At 44.0% G+C, this 17,175-nt stretch overlaps 1 protein-coding gene across 5 annotated transcripts in view; it reads right to left on the reverse strand.

Annotated features, from left to right (window-relative positions):
• Positions 1-3,346: 3,346 nt before the first annotated feature.
• The window catches only part of Rabgef1 (RAB guanine nucleotide exchange factor 1), a 51,142-nt gene continuing 37,313 nt past the window's right edge, over positions 3,347-17,175 (reverse strand). For all 5 annotated transcript variants that reach the window (XM_075977758.1, XM_075977761.1, XM_075977780.1 and 2 more), the window contains exons 5-9: positions 12,646-12,727; positions 11,487-11,619; positions 10,282-10,373; positions 8,131-8,387; positions 3,347-7,082 (exon numbers count right to left, since the gene is read on the reverse strand). In XM_075977758.1, coding sequence (XP_075833873.1) covers positions 6,684-7,082; positions 8,131-8,387; positions 10,282-10,373; positions 11,487-11,619; positions 12,646-12,727 — 963 coding nt within the window. In that variant the 3' untranslated portion in view covers positions 3,347-6,683. The remainder of the gene's footprint in view (positions 7,083-8,130; positions 8,388-10,281; positions 10,374-11,486; positions 11,620-12,645; positions 12,728-17,175) is intronic.

Consider the following 17,175-nt stretch of genomic DNA (forward strand, 5'->3'; position numbering starts at 1 on the left):
AATCTGAGTAAATGAAGGAGTCTTTGCCTAAGACAGACACGATCATCTGTCCTGTTGCAGAAGCACAGGTTTGTTAAAATTAATAAAAAGAGGGAAGTGTGGAGGCCAAATTATGCAGGCCCATATTCCACATAGTCTGGCAGGCAGAGAATTCTGAGCGACCTGCCACAGAGGAGGTGGTCGCCTGGCCTTTTGATAGTGAGACATCCTGACACCATCCTACCAAGTGGTCAGGTTATGCGAATGCTAACATTGTTCTGCTCCTTCTCTTGTGAATTAGGAGGTCGCCTGGGGAAGAGGTGTTTTCAGTCCAGGTGACAAAATAGGCATGGGCAGGACTTAAGTCACTCCCCTGCTACCTAGGAATTAATACTAAGGAATTGTGTGTTACCCACCCCCCTCACTTCACCTTGATATAAAAGCTGTTTGGGAAATAAATGCAGGTGATTTTAGGATTATATATTTTCAGGATTTGAATGATCCCTGAAACTCCCTCCTGATACTGTGGTGTGAACTGTGTCTCATTCACATCTCTGCACTGGGTATGAGAAATGGTTTATCTCAGGCTGGTCCCTGACATATTATTACCAAGGGTTTACGATAATAAGGAAATGCAGGTTAGTAGTTAATCACCTAGTATAATCGAACTTGTAGTCACATTAGGTATGTTTTCTTTTTTTCTTTTTTTTTTTTCAAATGTGTAGCCCAGGCTGGCCTCGAACTCGTGATCCTCCTGCCTCTGCCTCCTTCAGCAAATCCTACCGGCGTGCGCCACCACAACCGGCTAGGTATGTTTTCAAGGGCAGACAAAGATATATTTTCGATAGACAGGTCATCTTCAAACACAGATTTACCGAATATGGCATTTAGGATGTTTGTATAACATAGGTAATTTTTTATGACAATGAGATACGTCTACTCCTGGCAGCACCAATCTACTTCAGAGAAGATAATGGGCACTGAAGAAACTCCACATGGAGTTTTCTTTGTGGCAAAAGTAAGCCATTGGGTAAGAAGATGCCCCTGTGTTGATGGCTTACAGCAAGCTGTCCTAATCGAACAAGCAGGACATAAAATATCCTGCTTCACAGAAAGGTCTGTCAGATATGCTAGGCCTATAGGCTGAAGATGAATGCCCCAACGTTGCAGAGGAACTTTGGGTGACTGTCCAGGCAGCCAGCTGTTTCTGTCATCACTCACATGTTTTGGAAGTTGCTTGCTTGCACTTCCTGCTTATTCAGTTAATATTATTTCCACCTTGGGCCTCTGAGGTAGTTGAAGACTAGGTAGTCATGGTAATAGTCTCCCTTGTTTACGAGACACAGAAAAGAGATTCACTAAAGAAACATAAAAGGATGAGAGATATCAAAACAGTTTTGGATGGCAATGCAAATTGTGGTAGAAAGTAAACTAGGTACAAAATTTTGGACTCACCAAGATAGGATAGATGTGGAGTATTTTCTCTGAAATTGTCAAATGCAAATGGACTAGATATTGTTGATGTGTTTATTGCCTCTATATATTGCATTTAGTTATTGTACATATTGTGTATAATTTTTCTTATATTAGTGTTAGTCTTTTTTATTTTAGACAACAATGGGAAGTGAAGTAGCATTTTAGTTGTATTTTAATAAGTAAAACTTGCCTGAGGTTCAGAGAGTAAGACAGCCCCACAGGTCAGTCTAACAGACCAGGCAGTGGTAACACACACCTTTAATCCTAATAGCCACACGAGTTGCCACAGAAACTTGGCGGTGCATGCTTTTAGTCCCAGCCTCAGAGAGGATTATAAAACGGGAGGAAACAGCTCTCAGCCACAGTCTCATTCTGAGATCCTTGGAGGCAAGATGGCCATTTCAGACTGACATAGAAGTTAGAGCCAGTGGCTGGCTGCTTTGCTTTTATGATCTTCAGGATGAACCCCAATTTCTCTGAGATTTTATTAATCGTGCTTCAATTACTTTGACAAACAGAGGGACACAGGCACAGGAAGTTGGGCCTCCTAGTGGAAAAACTGCAGTAACCTGGAAGTGCCATGTGTTTATGATATAGTCAAACAGGGAGGCAGGGTTATTGCATACAGCTGATCAGGGAGGTGTGCACCTGCGAACACACACACACACAGAACAGAGGACACAGCATCCCGCTCAGCTGAGACGTGATCTGACACACACACATACCAGAGGGCACAGCTGCCAGCTCAGCTGAGACTTGGCCTGACTTGGAGCAAACTTTTCTTTGGGATCTTTTTTGTCCTAAATCGCCTACTCCAATCTCACCTCCTGTTTTCTTCACCCCCTTTTCTGAAGTTGTAACCCTAACTGCTATTATGGAGTTGTGGAATAGCACCTTTGTTAAGATGTATTAAATTTACATTGCAGAATAATTGTTTAACCATGTAAAGGTGTGTGGCTTTTGTTTATGATGCATTTGTTTATCTATGTAAAGACGTGTTGCTGCTTCGCCTTGCCTAAGGCACCTGACTGGTCTAATAAAAAGCTGATTGCCCAATAGGTGGACAGTAGAGACACAGGCGGGACTGGTGGGCAGAGAGAATAAATTCATAGGAGGAGGAATCTAGGCTGGAGAGAGAATGGAGAGAGGAGGGCAATGCCTGGGGACAGGCAGCCACCAGTCACCCAGAGAGAAGAAGCAGGAAATTGGGACATACAGACTGAAAGAAAGGTAAAAAGCCCGAGGCAAAATAGGTGAAGAGAACAGGTTACTAGAAGGTGTAAGAGCTAGTGGAAGAAGCTTAAACTAAGGCTGAGCATTTGTAACTAGTAGTAAGTCTTCACGTCATGATTTGGGGGCTGCTGGTCCGAGAAAGTCTCAGACAGTATCCAGCCTACCTCTCCAGAAGGCCCATCTAGAGCCCAGAAAGTGTTCTCCTAGTCCTAGCCACATGGAGAGGACAGGAAGTCTTTGGTGCCTGGAGAGTTGTGAGGGGGAAATAACAGCGGTGTGAAATGTCCACACAGACTGATGTGTGGCCACTTGTTCCCCAGCCCATGCTGATGGTTTAAGAGACTGTGGAGCCTCTTAGTGTTGGGGGCTCCCCTCGTGGAGTGGGTCAGCACTTAGCATTCCGGCTGCTGCTCCCTGGTCTGCCACCAGGTTAGGAGCCTCACTGTTGTCACAACAGACCAAGACTGAACCCAGGAGCCAAGGTAAACTGCCCTCCCGTGAGCTGTGATGTTGGGTCTTCTGTCACAGAAACAGAAACAATACAGCTGTCAACCACTGTTTTTGAAACCTCCCCACGTTTATTACAGAACTAAAAATATTACTAATTATGTGTATTCCTGCAGTGAGGAGCCAAACAGCAATCTACCTGGAAGAAGGATGGATCATAAACTTTTATTGATATGGACATCTTTCCCAACACTTGATTAAATCACATTCACAATACATAAATACCACACTTTCTTGTTTAGAAAACAATCTCTGGCCGCCATCCTGATGCTGACTGAGGAGAAACATAAGCCTCTACCTGAGGCATGAGACATTATCTCCAGCACTGGACCAACATGACATATCCACAGAAATTCAGTGAACAACCTGCAAGAAACGCAGCCGTCAGCTTTTGTGGGAGGCTGACGGGGAATTCTTATTTTGTTTTTGTTTTTTTGATACAAGCTGTTATGTAGCCTAGGTTGGCTGTGGGCTCCTAATGTAGCCAAGGCTGACTCCAAACTATTATTCTGTTTGTTTATACAGTGCTGGGGATCAAACTGAACTTGGAATCTGTTTTTATCCCACCAGCTTTGATATCATTCTATTTACCAATGTACAACGAAAAGAACTAGATGTTTCCAGGAATTTTAAGACTATGTGGGCCTGGATTAGCACCTAGAAAGGAGAGAAAATGAAAGTGAGTCACTGAAATCTCCTGGACTCACGTCACTGTGAGAGACGATCCCGACTGGTTATATGTGTATGTGGAAGCCAGATCAGCCTTTAATTTAGTTCCCCTGGACAAATGCTACTGACTTTGCTTTTTGAAAATACAGTATCTCTCATCGGCTTGGAACTCCCCAAGGAGAGTCGGATGGCTAGCCAAGGAGTGCAAGGATCCTCCTGTCTCCACTTCCTCGGGGATGCGCCAACAAGCCAGGTTTTTTAACATGGGTTCCGGGGATTAAAAACAGGGTCTCATGCTTGCAAAGCTAGCATTTCACCTACTGAGCCATTTCCTCAACCCTTTCAGGGGCACTGAATGTAATTCACCGCCTTGTGGTTGAACCTGGGGACAGCTGATTCAGCTGCTCTCTGTCTTTAGTGACAGTCGATGTGTCAAATTTGGTATATTTAATACCAGCTTAAATAAAGCATAAAGTTTTATATTCATGCTGGAAAGATGGCTTAACAGTTAACAGCATATACTATTCCTGCAGAGAATCTGAATTTGATTCTCAGCAACTACCAAGTAGCTCACTACCAACTCCACCTATACCCCTAGGTCCAGTGGATCTGATGCCCTCCTTCTGTCCTCCACAGGTAACTGCATTCACACAAACATGCACACACAGAGACATACACATAATTAAAAACAAATATTTTAAAAGTTATATACTTGTCCTACTTTTATTCCAAAATTATTATACTACATATTTGTAGTAAACATTTAGGAAAATATGTTGAGAAAGGAAGAAAGCCTTTCTCAGCTGCTTGAATGCCATGACACTGTTCAAGAATGGTGTCCTGAGGAATTCCTAACTCCACAAGGGTGCTAATAGAAGAAGAGTCATCCATCCATGGTATAACCAGGTTGTAAAAAGTTCCACAGGATTAGAGAAGGTTACTGAAGGGCCTCTCTGAGGGAGACATCAAGTAGCATGATACTATATAATCAATGCAATATTCTTTGGTTATAGCCTATTAACTAACTAGCAGGAGCATAACCTCCTTGCTTACAAGAGACTGGTGATTCTTACTTAGCAGGGGCTAGCTCTGTCCCCCAGGAGACATTTAATAATGCCCAGAGTCAAGTTTATTTTTTCTTTCTTTCTTTGAGACAGGATCTCCACAGCCCAGGCTTATCTCAAACTCACTGTGTGTATAAGGATGGCCTGAACTCCTGTCCTCCTGCCTCCACCTCCCAAGTACCAGGATTATAAGCATGTGTCATCACATGAATGGAAACCATTAGCCCACAAACGTGGGGTGCTGCTGGCATCTACTAGGCACAGAAAGGAATGTTACTCACATATCCCACACTATGCACAGCAACAGAATTCTCAGGCCACTACTGTCAGTTCTGAGGTGGGAATTCTGAAAGGTTTACTTCACCTGTTGCCTACTACCTGTTGACAGTTCATTCCAACTTCCATCCAAGACTAAGTCTTTGCATCGCACAGCTCAGTGATGTGTCTGAATGAGCTGTGTGGTGGTTCGTACATAAATCCCAACAATGGGAGGTTGAGGTAGGGCGATCAGAAGTTTGAGGCCAGCCTGGGTTACATAGCAACAGCCTGTCTCAAGAAACAAAACAAACAAACAAAACAACAAAAAAAGAAACCAAAGAAAAAAACAACAAAAATGCAACAACCACCACAGCAAGTGGAGAAGTTGTTGGATGATTAAGGGGGAGGATGCTACGAGCACAGTTCAAAGTCAACCATACTAGCTAGCAACTCTGTATGTGATATGTTTGTGTGTGTGGTACACACGTGTGCACAGGTACACAGGCACATATGTGGGCATGTGGAGGCCAGAGGTCAACCTTGGGTGTCATTTCTCAGGAGCCATCTGTCTACATCTGTTGTTTAGACAGCGTCTCTCAGTGGGACCTGGAACTCGATGGGTAGGTGAGGCAAAGCTTGCTAGTCAGCAAGTTCTAGGAACCTGCCTGTCACCGCCTCCCAGCAGTGCCATCGCAGGTACATGTCACCATGCTGAGCTGCTGACATGCGTGCTGGACATTGAATTCAGGTCCTCACACCGGTGTGGAAAGTGCTTACTGAGCCACCTCCCCAAGGTCCCAAAACAATACTTCATGTGACCTAAAAGTTGGTGTCACATTTCCTAATGTGTACCTGAGAGGACCTCAGAGTTAGGGCGGTTAGTGCTAATGTACTGTTAAATGTGAAAGCACAAAATATTTAGATTATTTTCAGTAGGACAAAAACAAATAAAATTGTGCTAAAGGCAAATATTCAATATATTTCATTTTCACCTAAAAAAAATCAGCATGTGAAATGCCATGCACGCAGACACCATCCCTCCCCAAGTCCTATTTTTTACATATTTACAATTTTACATATTTACTTATTAATATATCTTCTATCTTTACAATTATAAAATTACTTCACACTGGGAGAGTGTGGGAACATTAAATTCATTTCAACGAAGACTTTGTAGAATCTGTTTATCCTTTAAAAGGCAGTATTTGCCCAAAACAAATAACAGTGTCTACCACAGAGGAAGCCCATGGGAAAATCAGAAAGGACATAAAAGATTGAAACAGAATTCATACAAACCTACTTCACCCACTCAAATAAATAGTGCATTATTATTTACTAACTTCCCTGCTAGGAAAAAAATAAACAAAACAATCCCTAAAACTGTACCTTAAAAATACTCTGATGTTTTAAGCAGTTAACTTGTATTCCGGACCTCAACAGTGGAACACAGCAGCTCTCTGAAATCAGCCCCAACTAAACATGGCCATGAGCAAGACATCACCCTGCGTACACCTGAGGCTGCAGCGGGGGAGGGAGCTTGTCATTCTCCACATTCTCAGAGTCAATGGCTGCTAAGGGTTGGTTTGGAGGCTTGATCTCAAGTGGGTATTTCTCAACAATGTCTTGAACTTCCTTGGCAATTCCATCTGTCCAGTCGATTAAGTCTTTTTCAAGCTTCTTGGCTTCATTCATGATCCTTTCCTGCCGTTCATTCAGCTGAGACAGGAGGTCCAAGTTCTTATACATTTGCTTCACGCCTAAGCAGGCTTCGGGGGACCAGCTCTCGGGCTCCTGCTTCCTCGGGGAGGTCTGGCCAGACATGTATCGGTCAAAATCTTCCTGACTTAAATTCAGAGACTGGGCATCTAACTTCTCAATGAAAGCCACAGCACAGCACTGCAGAGGACAGAGAACAGCAGGGTAGTCAAGGCAGAAAGGCCGCAAGAGTTCAGAAAGATTTTTTTTTTTTAAACTTTATTTTATGTGAACTGGTGTGAAGGCGTCAGGTCCCCTGGAACTGGAGTCACAGACAGCTGCAAGCTGCTGTGCGGGTGCTGGGAATTGAACCCGAGTTCTCGGGAAGAGCAGACAGTGCTCTCAACCAATAAGTCATTTCTCCAGTCCTCAGGCAGATTTTAAACTCTTTCCCTACACCAAGTATTGGGGATTGTACCCAGGGTCTCATGCATGCTAGGCAAGTACTCTGTTATAAGCTACATCCCAAGCCCTTTCTTGTGTTGTTGAGACAGTTGGTAGCCCAGGCACACCCTAAACTCACTCTATAGCTATGAATGATCTTGAGTTTCTGATCTCCTGGATCCTCACACTCTGTTTTAGAGTCTGAGATTACGGGCTTGGGCTGCTGGGCTTGCTCTTTTTTTAAGACATGGTCTCACTATGTAACAGAAGCTGGTGATCTACCCACCTCATCCTCTCGGCTGTGGGCATGTGCTAACGTGCCCTGTTTTCTGAACACTTGATTTTCCCTTTGTTCAAGAATTTCTTTAGTCCAGTGGCATCACAGTTTCACTACTTCCTGTTCCCCATCCCGTCATCTCTGTTATCTCTCCTAGCTGTCCCCCTAGGAGCATTCATAGGCCTGTGCTGTCTGCCTTCAACTCTCCCTTAGCTCCAGTTACTTAATACCTGTGAAAGACATATTCAAAACAAAACAGTTCCCATGTCTAGTGAACCTTCCTATCCCAATATCCCTATTCATGGCAGTGGCAATGCTGAATCTCCCCCAGGAAGTCAACAGCACTGGAAGCAGGGGGTTCCTCCTTGCAGCAGATCACGTGGGACCGTAGTGATGCTGATGCCAAGCAAGCCTCAGATCTCAACTCATGAGATGACCTGCTCTGAGTAATGTGCACTCCTGGAGAAGTGCAGGGAGGCAGAGGATGTGCACAGGACCGAGTCACATCCCCCAGGAGTGCACTCTTACCAGGTTGGTGAAGTAGTAGCCGTCCTCGCCCGTCATAAGCCGGCTGGGGTTGCAGAAGCGAGTGATGTACTGGATATTAGACTGCAGGCGAGGGGGGTTGCCCTTCAGGACGATGTAGATGAGGGTGGGAAGGAAGTCATCAGCAGAGGCCGGCTCATTCTTGGTGATCTTGATGGCGTTGAAGATGTGCTTGCTGCATCTGGTGATGCAGGCTAGCTTGTCCCTAGGCACTCGCTTTGAGTCCATCTCAATGATGTCTGTGAAGCAGAGGGACAGCGCCATGAGGCAGTCACCACACCTGCCACCCAGCAGAGGCTGCTAAGCAGGAATACCGGAGACCTTGTTTTTATCTTGAGGGGGTTGGGCAGGACTGGACTAAGTATTTTTAGTCTTTCAGGATCTAGAGTTGCCTCATTACTCACCCCTCCAGCAGTTAACTTAGTATAGGAAGAACTTAGATACCCAAAGCAGTAAAGACAAATTCATATCCACAGAACACAGCATGAACCAGGCATGCCACCTTTAAACCATCCATCAGTGGGAATGACACAAGTTTGCCCAAGAAGCCCATGGGAAAGCACCCCTAAAAACTAGGCTTGTAGTGATAGTTTATTTTATTTTTATTATTTTATTAGTTTATTGTATTTTAATAAATAAAGCTTTCCTGAAGATCAGAGTGCAAAGCTAAGCCACTAGAGGCCAGGCAGTGGTGGCACACACCTTTAATCCCAGGACTCAGGAGACAGATCTCTGTGAGTTCAAGGCTACCCCAGGCTACAGAGATAATTCAGAAACAGACCCAGGTGGTAGTGGCTCACACCTTTAGTCCCAGTATTTGGGAGTCACACACTTTTAGTCCCAGCACTAGAAAGGTGGAGACAGGAGCGATACTACTGGGCAGAGGAAGGAATATAAAGGGGAAGAGACAGGAACTCACTGGAGTGTGGAGTCTGCGGTCTGGGCAGTCTGAGCACTGGTAGAGGTAAAAGGTTTCTCTAATGGCTTTCTGCTCTGCTTCTCTGTTCTTGGGCTTTAACCCTTATCTGTCTCAGAGTTTTTACTATTCATGCTACAAAGGCTTTAAAAAAACGTTACACCGTTTCTTTCTGTTTGCTTTTTTTGTTTTTATTTTTGCAACTGGAGCTTATATCTATCCCAGTCTGGCCCCAAATTCCCTGTGTAGCAAGGATAACCTTGACTTGACCCTTTTAGCACTACCTCCCACGTTCTTCGCTGATGGGTGTGCACCACCACACCCAGTTAGTGCAGTACTGGACAGAACCCCGGGCTTTGTTAACTGAACCCTATCCCCAGCCTCTTCAAACATAACGAGCCCCATTCCCAGCCTCTCCTAGATACCTTTAAACTCAGTTTAGAAACCTTGCTTTTCAGGGATATGGCTACCAACAAACTATTTCTTAGACAAAGAAGTCAGAAGAGTGGTCTTAAGTGGGTTAGAGTAGTAGCCATTGTAATATCTAGTTGTATTTGACTTTAGTTAGGTCAATGATCAAATAATGGACTTTGGGCCAGCAATATTGGTTGGTATGTAAAAGAACTTGGCAGTTACTCCTGGCACACATTGTGGAAGGAGAGAACTGGCCGCACAAATTGTGCTCTGTCCTTACACTCTAGATGTAGTATGCTGTCCCAAATAAATAAACAAACGAATAAATAAGTCATGTTACTTAAAAAAAATTATCAAAATCATGGGCTGTAGAGATGGCTCAGCAGTTAAGAGCCCTGGCTGCTCTTCCAAAGGACCTGGGTTCAATTCCCAGCATCCACATGGCAGCTCACAACTGTCTGTGACTTCAGTCACACAGACATACATGCAGGCAAAACGCCAATGAACATAAAGTAAAAATAAATAAATCATTTTTTAAACATCAAAAGCAGTTCAAGTAAAAAAGAGAACACTTGGTCACAAAACAAGAAGGGGAAAGAAGTTTACTTGCTGTAGTGTGTAGTACCCAGCCTGGTCTTCCATAGCAAGTTCCAGGCTAGCCAGGGTTCTATGAGATTCTGTCTTAAATGAATGAACAGCAGTAAGAAAGAAAGAGGGAGAGAAGAGAGAGAATGATAGATTTCAAGGGCGTTCCTATGGTTACTGCTGCAGCACCATGCTCATCTACGGCGAGGCTCACTCACCTGTGATGGCTTTCACCACCATGTCAGACACTTGAGGGATTTCCTCATTGACAGGGACACAGAGCATCTGAGGTGTTACCCAGTGTAGAGCCCTGCAAAGAGAGGAGTGGTCAGGAAAGTCCGAGAACAGAAGGCAGGCTCTAATCTTCTGTAAAAGGAGGTAAGATCTACCCTAAATTTCAGTGGTGCCATCCATGGGCTGAGGACTCGAGCTGAAGAAAAGAGCATGGTGGGAATGCCTGGAATTAATTCCTTGGGAGGCAGAAGCAAGAAGAACAGGCGATTAAGGCTAGCCTCAGTTACATGAGACTCTATATCAAAAGGGGGGGGCACTGGAGGGATGGCTCAGAGGTTAAGAGCAATGTCTATGCTTGCAGAAGACCTGGGTTTGGTCCTAAGCATTCATATGGAGGCTCACAACTATTTGTAACTCCAGATTCAGGGATCCAATGCTTCTTCTGACCTCCATGGGTTCCTGTGCGTACATGGCACACCTAAGATACACTCAAGCACACACATACACATATAAAGTATGTTTTTAAAGGAGGAAGAGAGAAGGGGTTTCCATCAGGAGTCATAAGAAGCCCCAGCTGTATGTTACTGCCACAGGCCTGCCTGCCTTCCCCACCATGAGGGGCTATACCCTCCTAAACCACAAGCCAAATAATTCCTTCTTTTCAGCTGTCTCTAGCAGGCATCCCCAACAATGCACAAGTAATCAACTAAACCAGGTGATTGGCTAGTAAGTAAGTGTTCCACTGCTGCAGAACTGCAGAGCCTGGGTCACTCAAGGGTTACTCCATGATTCCCTAAGAATGGGTCAGTAATCACCAGTTTCAGACTGGCAAAGATGTGCCTGCAGGGCAGCCTGGAAAATATAACCCAACAGGGTGGGAAGGAGGAGAAATAACATCCATTGCCTTGAGATAGGCAGTCACAGCTTCCCTCCCGATGAGGAAAAAACAAAACAAAACAAGAAATCAAGTCCTTATGTTCCTTGAAAATGTTAGAGATCTAGAACAATCTCAACTATCCAACATGGGTCCCATCTGCAGCCAACTGAGTCAGACAGAAAAGCAGGTACCATGAGCCTGGCTGAGAAGCTCACACACTGCACTGCTCAAGGTTGGACGCTCATACACACTACTGCCCACATGCTATCATTCCATTCTAGAAAGCAGATAAAAGACAGGCATGCCAGCCACCTGATCCTCTTTTGAATGGCAAGATCTTTCTTCTCATCATCAGTGGTCTCTGGGCAGAACACGAATTTATAGAGACGAGTCATGATGTGCTTTTCGATCTGATCCATTATCTTCTCCACTTTCTCTGGAGGCACTGGAATACACAGATGGGCAGAAAAGCTCAGAAAAGGTTTTTATAGTATTTTCCACACAGAAAAAAAATAATTTAAACACACCCGGTAAAGAAATTACAAATATGACATTAAAAATCCCCTTTAAATATTGACAACTTTTTTGGGCTTAGGATATGGTCCAATTGATACAGAGCTTGCCTAGCATGCAGGAAGCCATGGGTTCCACCCCCAGCACTGCATAAACCAGGAATGGTCTAGACATATATAAACCTCTCAAGCACTTGGGAAGTAGAGGCAGGAGGATCAGAATTACAAGGTCATCTTTGGTTATAACCAAGTTAGAAGCCAGCCTGAACTATGTGAAACTCTGTCTCAAAACAACAACAACAAAATTACAACTTTTTAAACTGCATCTTACAGAATCCCCACCTATTTGTTAAACTTTCTCTGGGATCTAGCAGGTATATGCCCTACCAAGTAGGAAGACTTTCTGTAGGTCCCTCTTGATTGCTACATTGCTAAAACACTTGGAATTCCCAAGGCTGCCAAGTGCTGACAAATTCCCATTCTTCTGAGCTTTCCCATACCCACCATGTTCTCCCTGAAGCACATACATAGCCATCATGCATACGTGAAATGTATCCTAAAGTACAGTATTAATGGAAGGCCAGTCCCAGAGAATCGCCACAAACCCAAAGGTCTAAGATGGTCTCAATTTTTTTCTGCCTCAACTCCCTTAGGATTACGTCATCGTGAACAATGACTCATTGAAATGGCAATTCCAAGGTGGGGAATTCATACAGAAAATTTCCTGAGCACTGTTGATCTTCCTCACTTTACCCATAATATAGGTATTATAGCACTCAAAATACCACTCAACTGTCCTGGTCATACATAGGAAGTAAGACATTCAAGGGTGTAGTGAGCTATGAAGCAGCTGTCAGACACCAGCCAGGCCAATCAGGGGAGCCGAGGACAGCTACCTTGAGCTGGCTGACAACACCATATGGTGACAGCACCAGAACAGCTGGCTGACAACACATTACCTTTTCCACGAGTCTGCATTCTTTCGGCCACATTCTGGTAAAAGTCCTGAGTACACTCTGACTGCTCCTCGATGCTTAAGTCCTGGAATCAACAGTCAAGAGAATAGTGAGCAGCTGAAAAGTTTCAGGACACTAAATTTTATCAAGTTTCTAAAACACACTCCTTACATTGAGCCAATCCTAAAAACACTTACAAATTACACACATTCTACAAGAAAAAAATCCCCTGTTCACGATTTTTACATTTCACTATATGTACATAAAATTTGTGCACACTGCATTTATTTCACTTACAGCATCACCTTCCTTATATATTATTACTATTGTTGTTGTTGTTCAGGGTCTTGCTGTCTAGACTTTAAAAAAAAATTTATGTATTTATGTGTTTTGTCTGCATGTATGCCTGCAGGCCAGAAGAGGGAACCAGATCTCATTACAGATGGCTGTGAGCCATCACGTGGTTGCTAGGATTTAAACTCATGACCTCTGGAAGAGCAGCCAAGTGCTCTTAACCTCTGAGCCATCTTTCCAGCCCCCACATTTCCATTTTTCAAATTTATTTTGGGGTGCTGAAGAGAGGGCTCACTAGGTAAAGCCCATGCTGCCCTAGCAGAGGACTCAAGTTTGGTTCCCGATACTACCCATCAGGCAGTTCATCACTGCTGCCCTATAACTTCAGCTTCTCTTTCAGACTCTGTGGGCAACACACTCATGTGCACATATCCACCGCCCCCCCCCACAATTAAAATAAAATCTTTTCAAGCAAAAGAATTTTTAACTGTGTGTGTGTGTGTGTGTGTGTGTGTGTGTGTGTGTGCAGTGTCAGCAAAGGCCAAAGAGGACATTGGACCTGTTGGACCCTGTGGACCTAGTTACAGATGGAGTTCCTAAACCTGACGCAGGTGTTACGAACTGAACTCGGGTCCTCTGGAAAAGCAGTACACTCTCTTAACCTCTGAGCCATCCTCCAGATCCAGGAGAGCCCCAGTACTAATCAAGTGTTTTTCTCAGTTGCTCTCTAGGAACTACAAATTCATGGGCACTGTGATATTTCTATCCAAGGTGCAGTGAACAAATCGCGGCACCTAGCATGCGATCCTAGACTTGTCAGTGTGCTGTGCCAGGAACATTCCAATTCCTTTCCCCTCGTTATTTAGAAATACACCGTTGATTGTCAACAACCACAGTTTTCTACTGTGCTGAAGAACATTAAAGAGGCTGAAGAAGGTCATTCAGAGGTTAAGAGCACCTGCTGCTCTTCCAGAGGACCAGAACTAAGTTCTACCATCCACATTAGATGACTCACTCACAACAGCCTGTAGCTATAGCTCCTGAGCTCCCACACCCTCTGCTGACCTCTTTGGGCTGCTTACAAGTACACATACTGACATGCAGACACACACATACATATACAAATAAAAATACCCCCCCCCCAAAGAACATTGGCGGTTTCAGCTAAGTGCACCTTGTACTTGTTCTCCTTTGCTCACCCTCTGCCTTGCTGCCCTGTTCTGCACTCTACTTCTACAGTATGGACTTTTTCAGCTTCTGCTTATAAGTGAGAACACACTGCTTCTAATTTTAAAACTAAGTCTGTACTACTTCCTCCCAACTTCCTCAAGAATTAGAACTTGTGCTGATGAGTCTTTCTTTAAACATACCCCTCTGGTTTCCCACAGTGACCAGGAATGGCAAACTACTGTTTGGATTAGAACACTGACATGGGTGTTGGCAATGTGGCTTTGTGAGTAGAGAGCTCAACTAGAACGCAAAAGGTCCTGGGATTGATTCCCAGCACAGGGCACACCAGGAGCAAACACAGGAGGGATGTCATCTTTCCATTTACTCTGTGAAAGTGTAAGTGAATGAAGATGCAGCCCCACTTTAAACTATAATCTCTTCATTAAACAGAAAAACACCTTTTCCATAAACATTAATACCAAGCAAACTGTAAGTTAATACAAACTAATCAGTAGCAATTATTTTGTTTTGTTTTTGTGAGACAGGATCTCTCTACATAGCCCAGGCTGTCCTGGAACTTCCTATGTATACCAGGCTATCCTCAAATTCAAGTGATCCACCTGCCTCTCCCTTCCAAGTGCTGGGACTGAAGGTGTACATCACCTTGCCTGGCCATAGCAAATTTTAATAGCAAGACTGTTATCATAATGAAATGGCCAAAAGGTCCTATGTTATGCTTGATTACTTCCTTAGTAAGAAAAGTGAGGTTACACAGTAGCTGCACATACAGAAATTGGGTTGTATTTTATTTTATTTTATTTACTTACTTACTTACTTACTTACTTACTTACTTACTTATTTATTTATTTATTTATTTATTTATTTATTTATTTATTTATTTATTTATTTTGTTTTTCAAGACAGGGTTTCTCTATGGCTTTGGAGCCTGTCCTGGAACTAGCTCTGTAGACCAGGCTGGTCTCGAACTCACAGAGATCTGCCTACCTCTGCCTCCCGAGTGCTGGGATTAAAGGCGTGCGCCACCATTGCCCGGCCTGGGTTTTATTTTTAAAGATTTATTTTTATGAAGCTTTGTCTACAAATACGTATTGTACCACATGCATACGTGGTGCCCTCAGAAGCCAGAAAAGGGTGTCAGATCTGCTGGCAGTGCTGAAACTGAGCCTGGTCTACAAGAGCAGTAAGTGCTCCCTCCTAACCAGGGAGCCGGCTCTCCAGCCCTAGGGAATTGTGTCTTTAAAACCTGAATTAAGCGTCTAGAGAGACGGCTCAGTGGTCAGGGCACTGGCTGCTCTTAAAGAGGACCTGGGTTCAGTTACCATCCCCCACATGGCAGCTCCCAGTCATCTGTAATTCTAGCTCTAATGCCCTCTTCTGATCTCTGTTAACACAGGGCAATCAAGTGGTGCATAGTCCTACATGCAGCCATAGCGTGTGCGCGCTCCACACATACACACACAAAATAAAAACTTTAAATTAAGAAAAATAAAAAAAAACCTGAACTGAGCAATGAGGTGGAGGTAATGCAGGCTACGCGAGACCCTGCTCAAAGAGCAGAGATGGAAACAAGCAAGCAGAGGAAAAACCTCGAATGAGAAACTCAGAAAATAAGCACAATTTCAAAAAGATATTTGGGTTTTACTGCACTATTCAACAGACTAAAAGGCAATGTACACTGAGGATGTAGAGGGCAGGCTGTTCTTTCAGGATAGGCAGAAAGTAAGGACCTATTTTTAACTTTTTTTTTTTTTTTCAAGACAGGGTTTCTCTGTGTAGTCTTGGCTGTTGAGGAATTCGCTCTGTAGATCAGGATGGCCTCGAACTCAGAGATCCACCTGCCCCTGGCTCCCGAGCTGCTCCACACCTCACAGTACAGTTCAGGCCATCCTCTAACTCACTCCACTTGTCCTTTAAGTGCTGAGATTAAAGTCATATGACACTATACCCAGCTTGATTTTGGGTTTTGAGACAGGCTCTCATTGTTTTGTCCAAGCCAGTCTCAGATTTGTGGGCTCAAGTAGCTCTCCCACCTGGGCCTCCCAAGTGCTGCAGGTACAGGCTTACACTAACACGCCCAGCCTAATAACATGTTCTCATATGGACAGACTTGAAGAAAACAATTCCTCACCACGTCATGGACCACATAAAATCAGGTTACACGATTTTCTACTTAGGAATGGGAAAGATTAGTGTCTCTTTGTATCTCCCATGCCTTTTCTCTTTCTTTCTTTTTGAGATGAGGTCTCACTGTGTAGCTCTCACTAGCTTGGAACTTTACATAGACCAGGCTGGCCTATAACTCAGAGATACAACCCATCTGCCTCTGCCTCTTGAGTGCAGAGATTAAAGGTATACACCACAATGCCCAACTTTTCACCATACTTTAAAATTACTGTTGAAGGACTGGAGGGACGGCTCAGCAGTTAAGAGCAGTTGCTGCTCTTCCAGAGGACCCAGTTTTGACTCCCAGCACCCATATGGCAGATCACAATTGTCTCCAACCCCAGTTCCAGAGGATCCAATGCCCTCCTCTGACATCAGTGGGCCCTGCATGAAATAGGTACACAAATATGCATGTAGGCAAAATACCTATAAAGTAATAAAGCACAACAAAGAAAGCTATAGATCCTATACTGCACGGGTGACCACAAACACCCTTGAACCCACAGTCATTGTTTTACCCAATTAAAGCTTGAGTCTCACAGTAAGACTATTTTTCTTAATATTTTATTTTTAATTATGTGTACAAATGCATTTGTGGAGGGGGATGTGCATGAGCACAGAGCTCGCAGAGGCCAGAAGAGGGCAATGGGTCCTCTGGAGCTAGAGTTACCAGCAATTGTGAACACCCCAACAAGGATGTTGTGAACTGAACTTCTGGTCCTCAGAAAGTGCAGGACCAGCATACTCTTGATCAGTGAGTCATCTGAGATAGTCTTTTCTACTAAGACTGTTCTATTCAAGTAATGTTATACAACTAAGAAGTACAAAGAAGTCAGGTGGTGGTGACACACACCTTTAATCCTGGTAGGAGTCAGAGGAAGGTGA

The sequence above is a fragment of the Microtus pennsylvanicus genome, chromosome 1 (genome assembly GCF_037038515.1).
Source record: "Microtus pennsylvanicus isolate mMicPen1 chromosome 1, mMicPen1.hap1, whole genome shotgun sequence".
NCBI lineage: Eukaryota > Metazoa > Chordata > Mammalia > Rodentia > Cricetidae > Microtus > Microtus pennsylvanicus.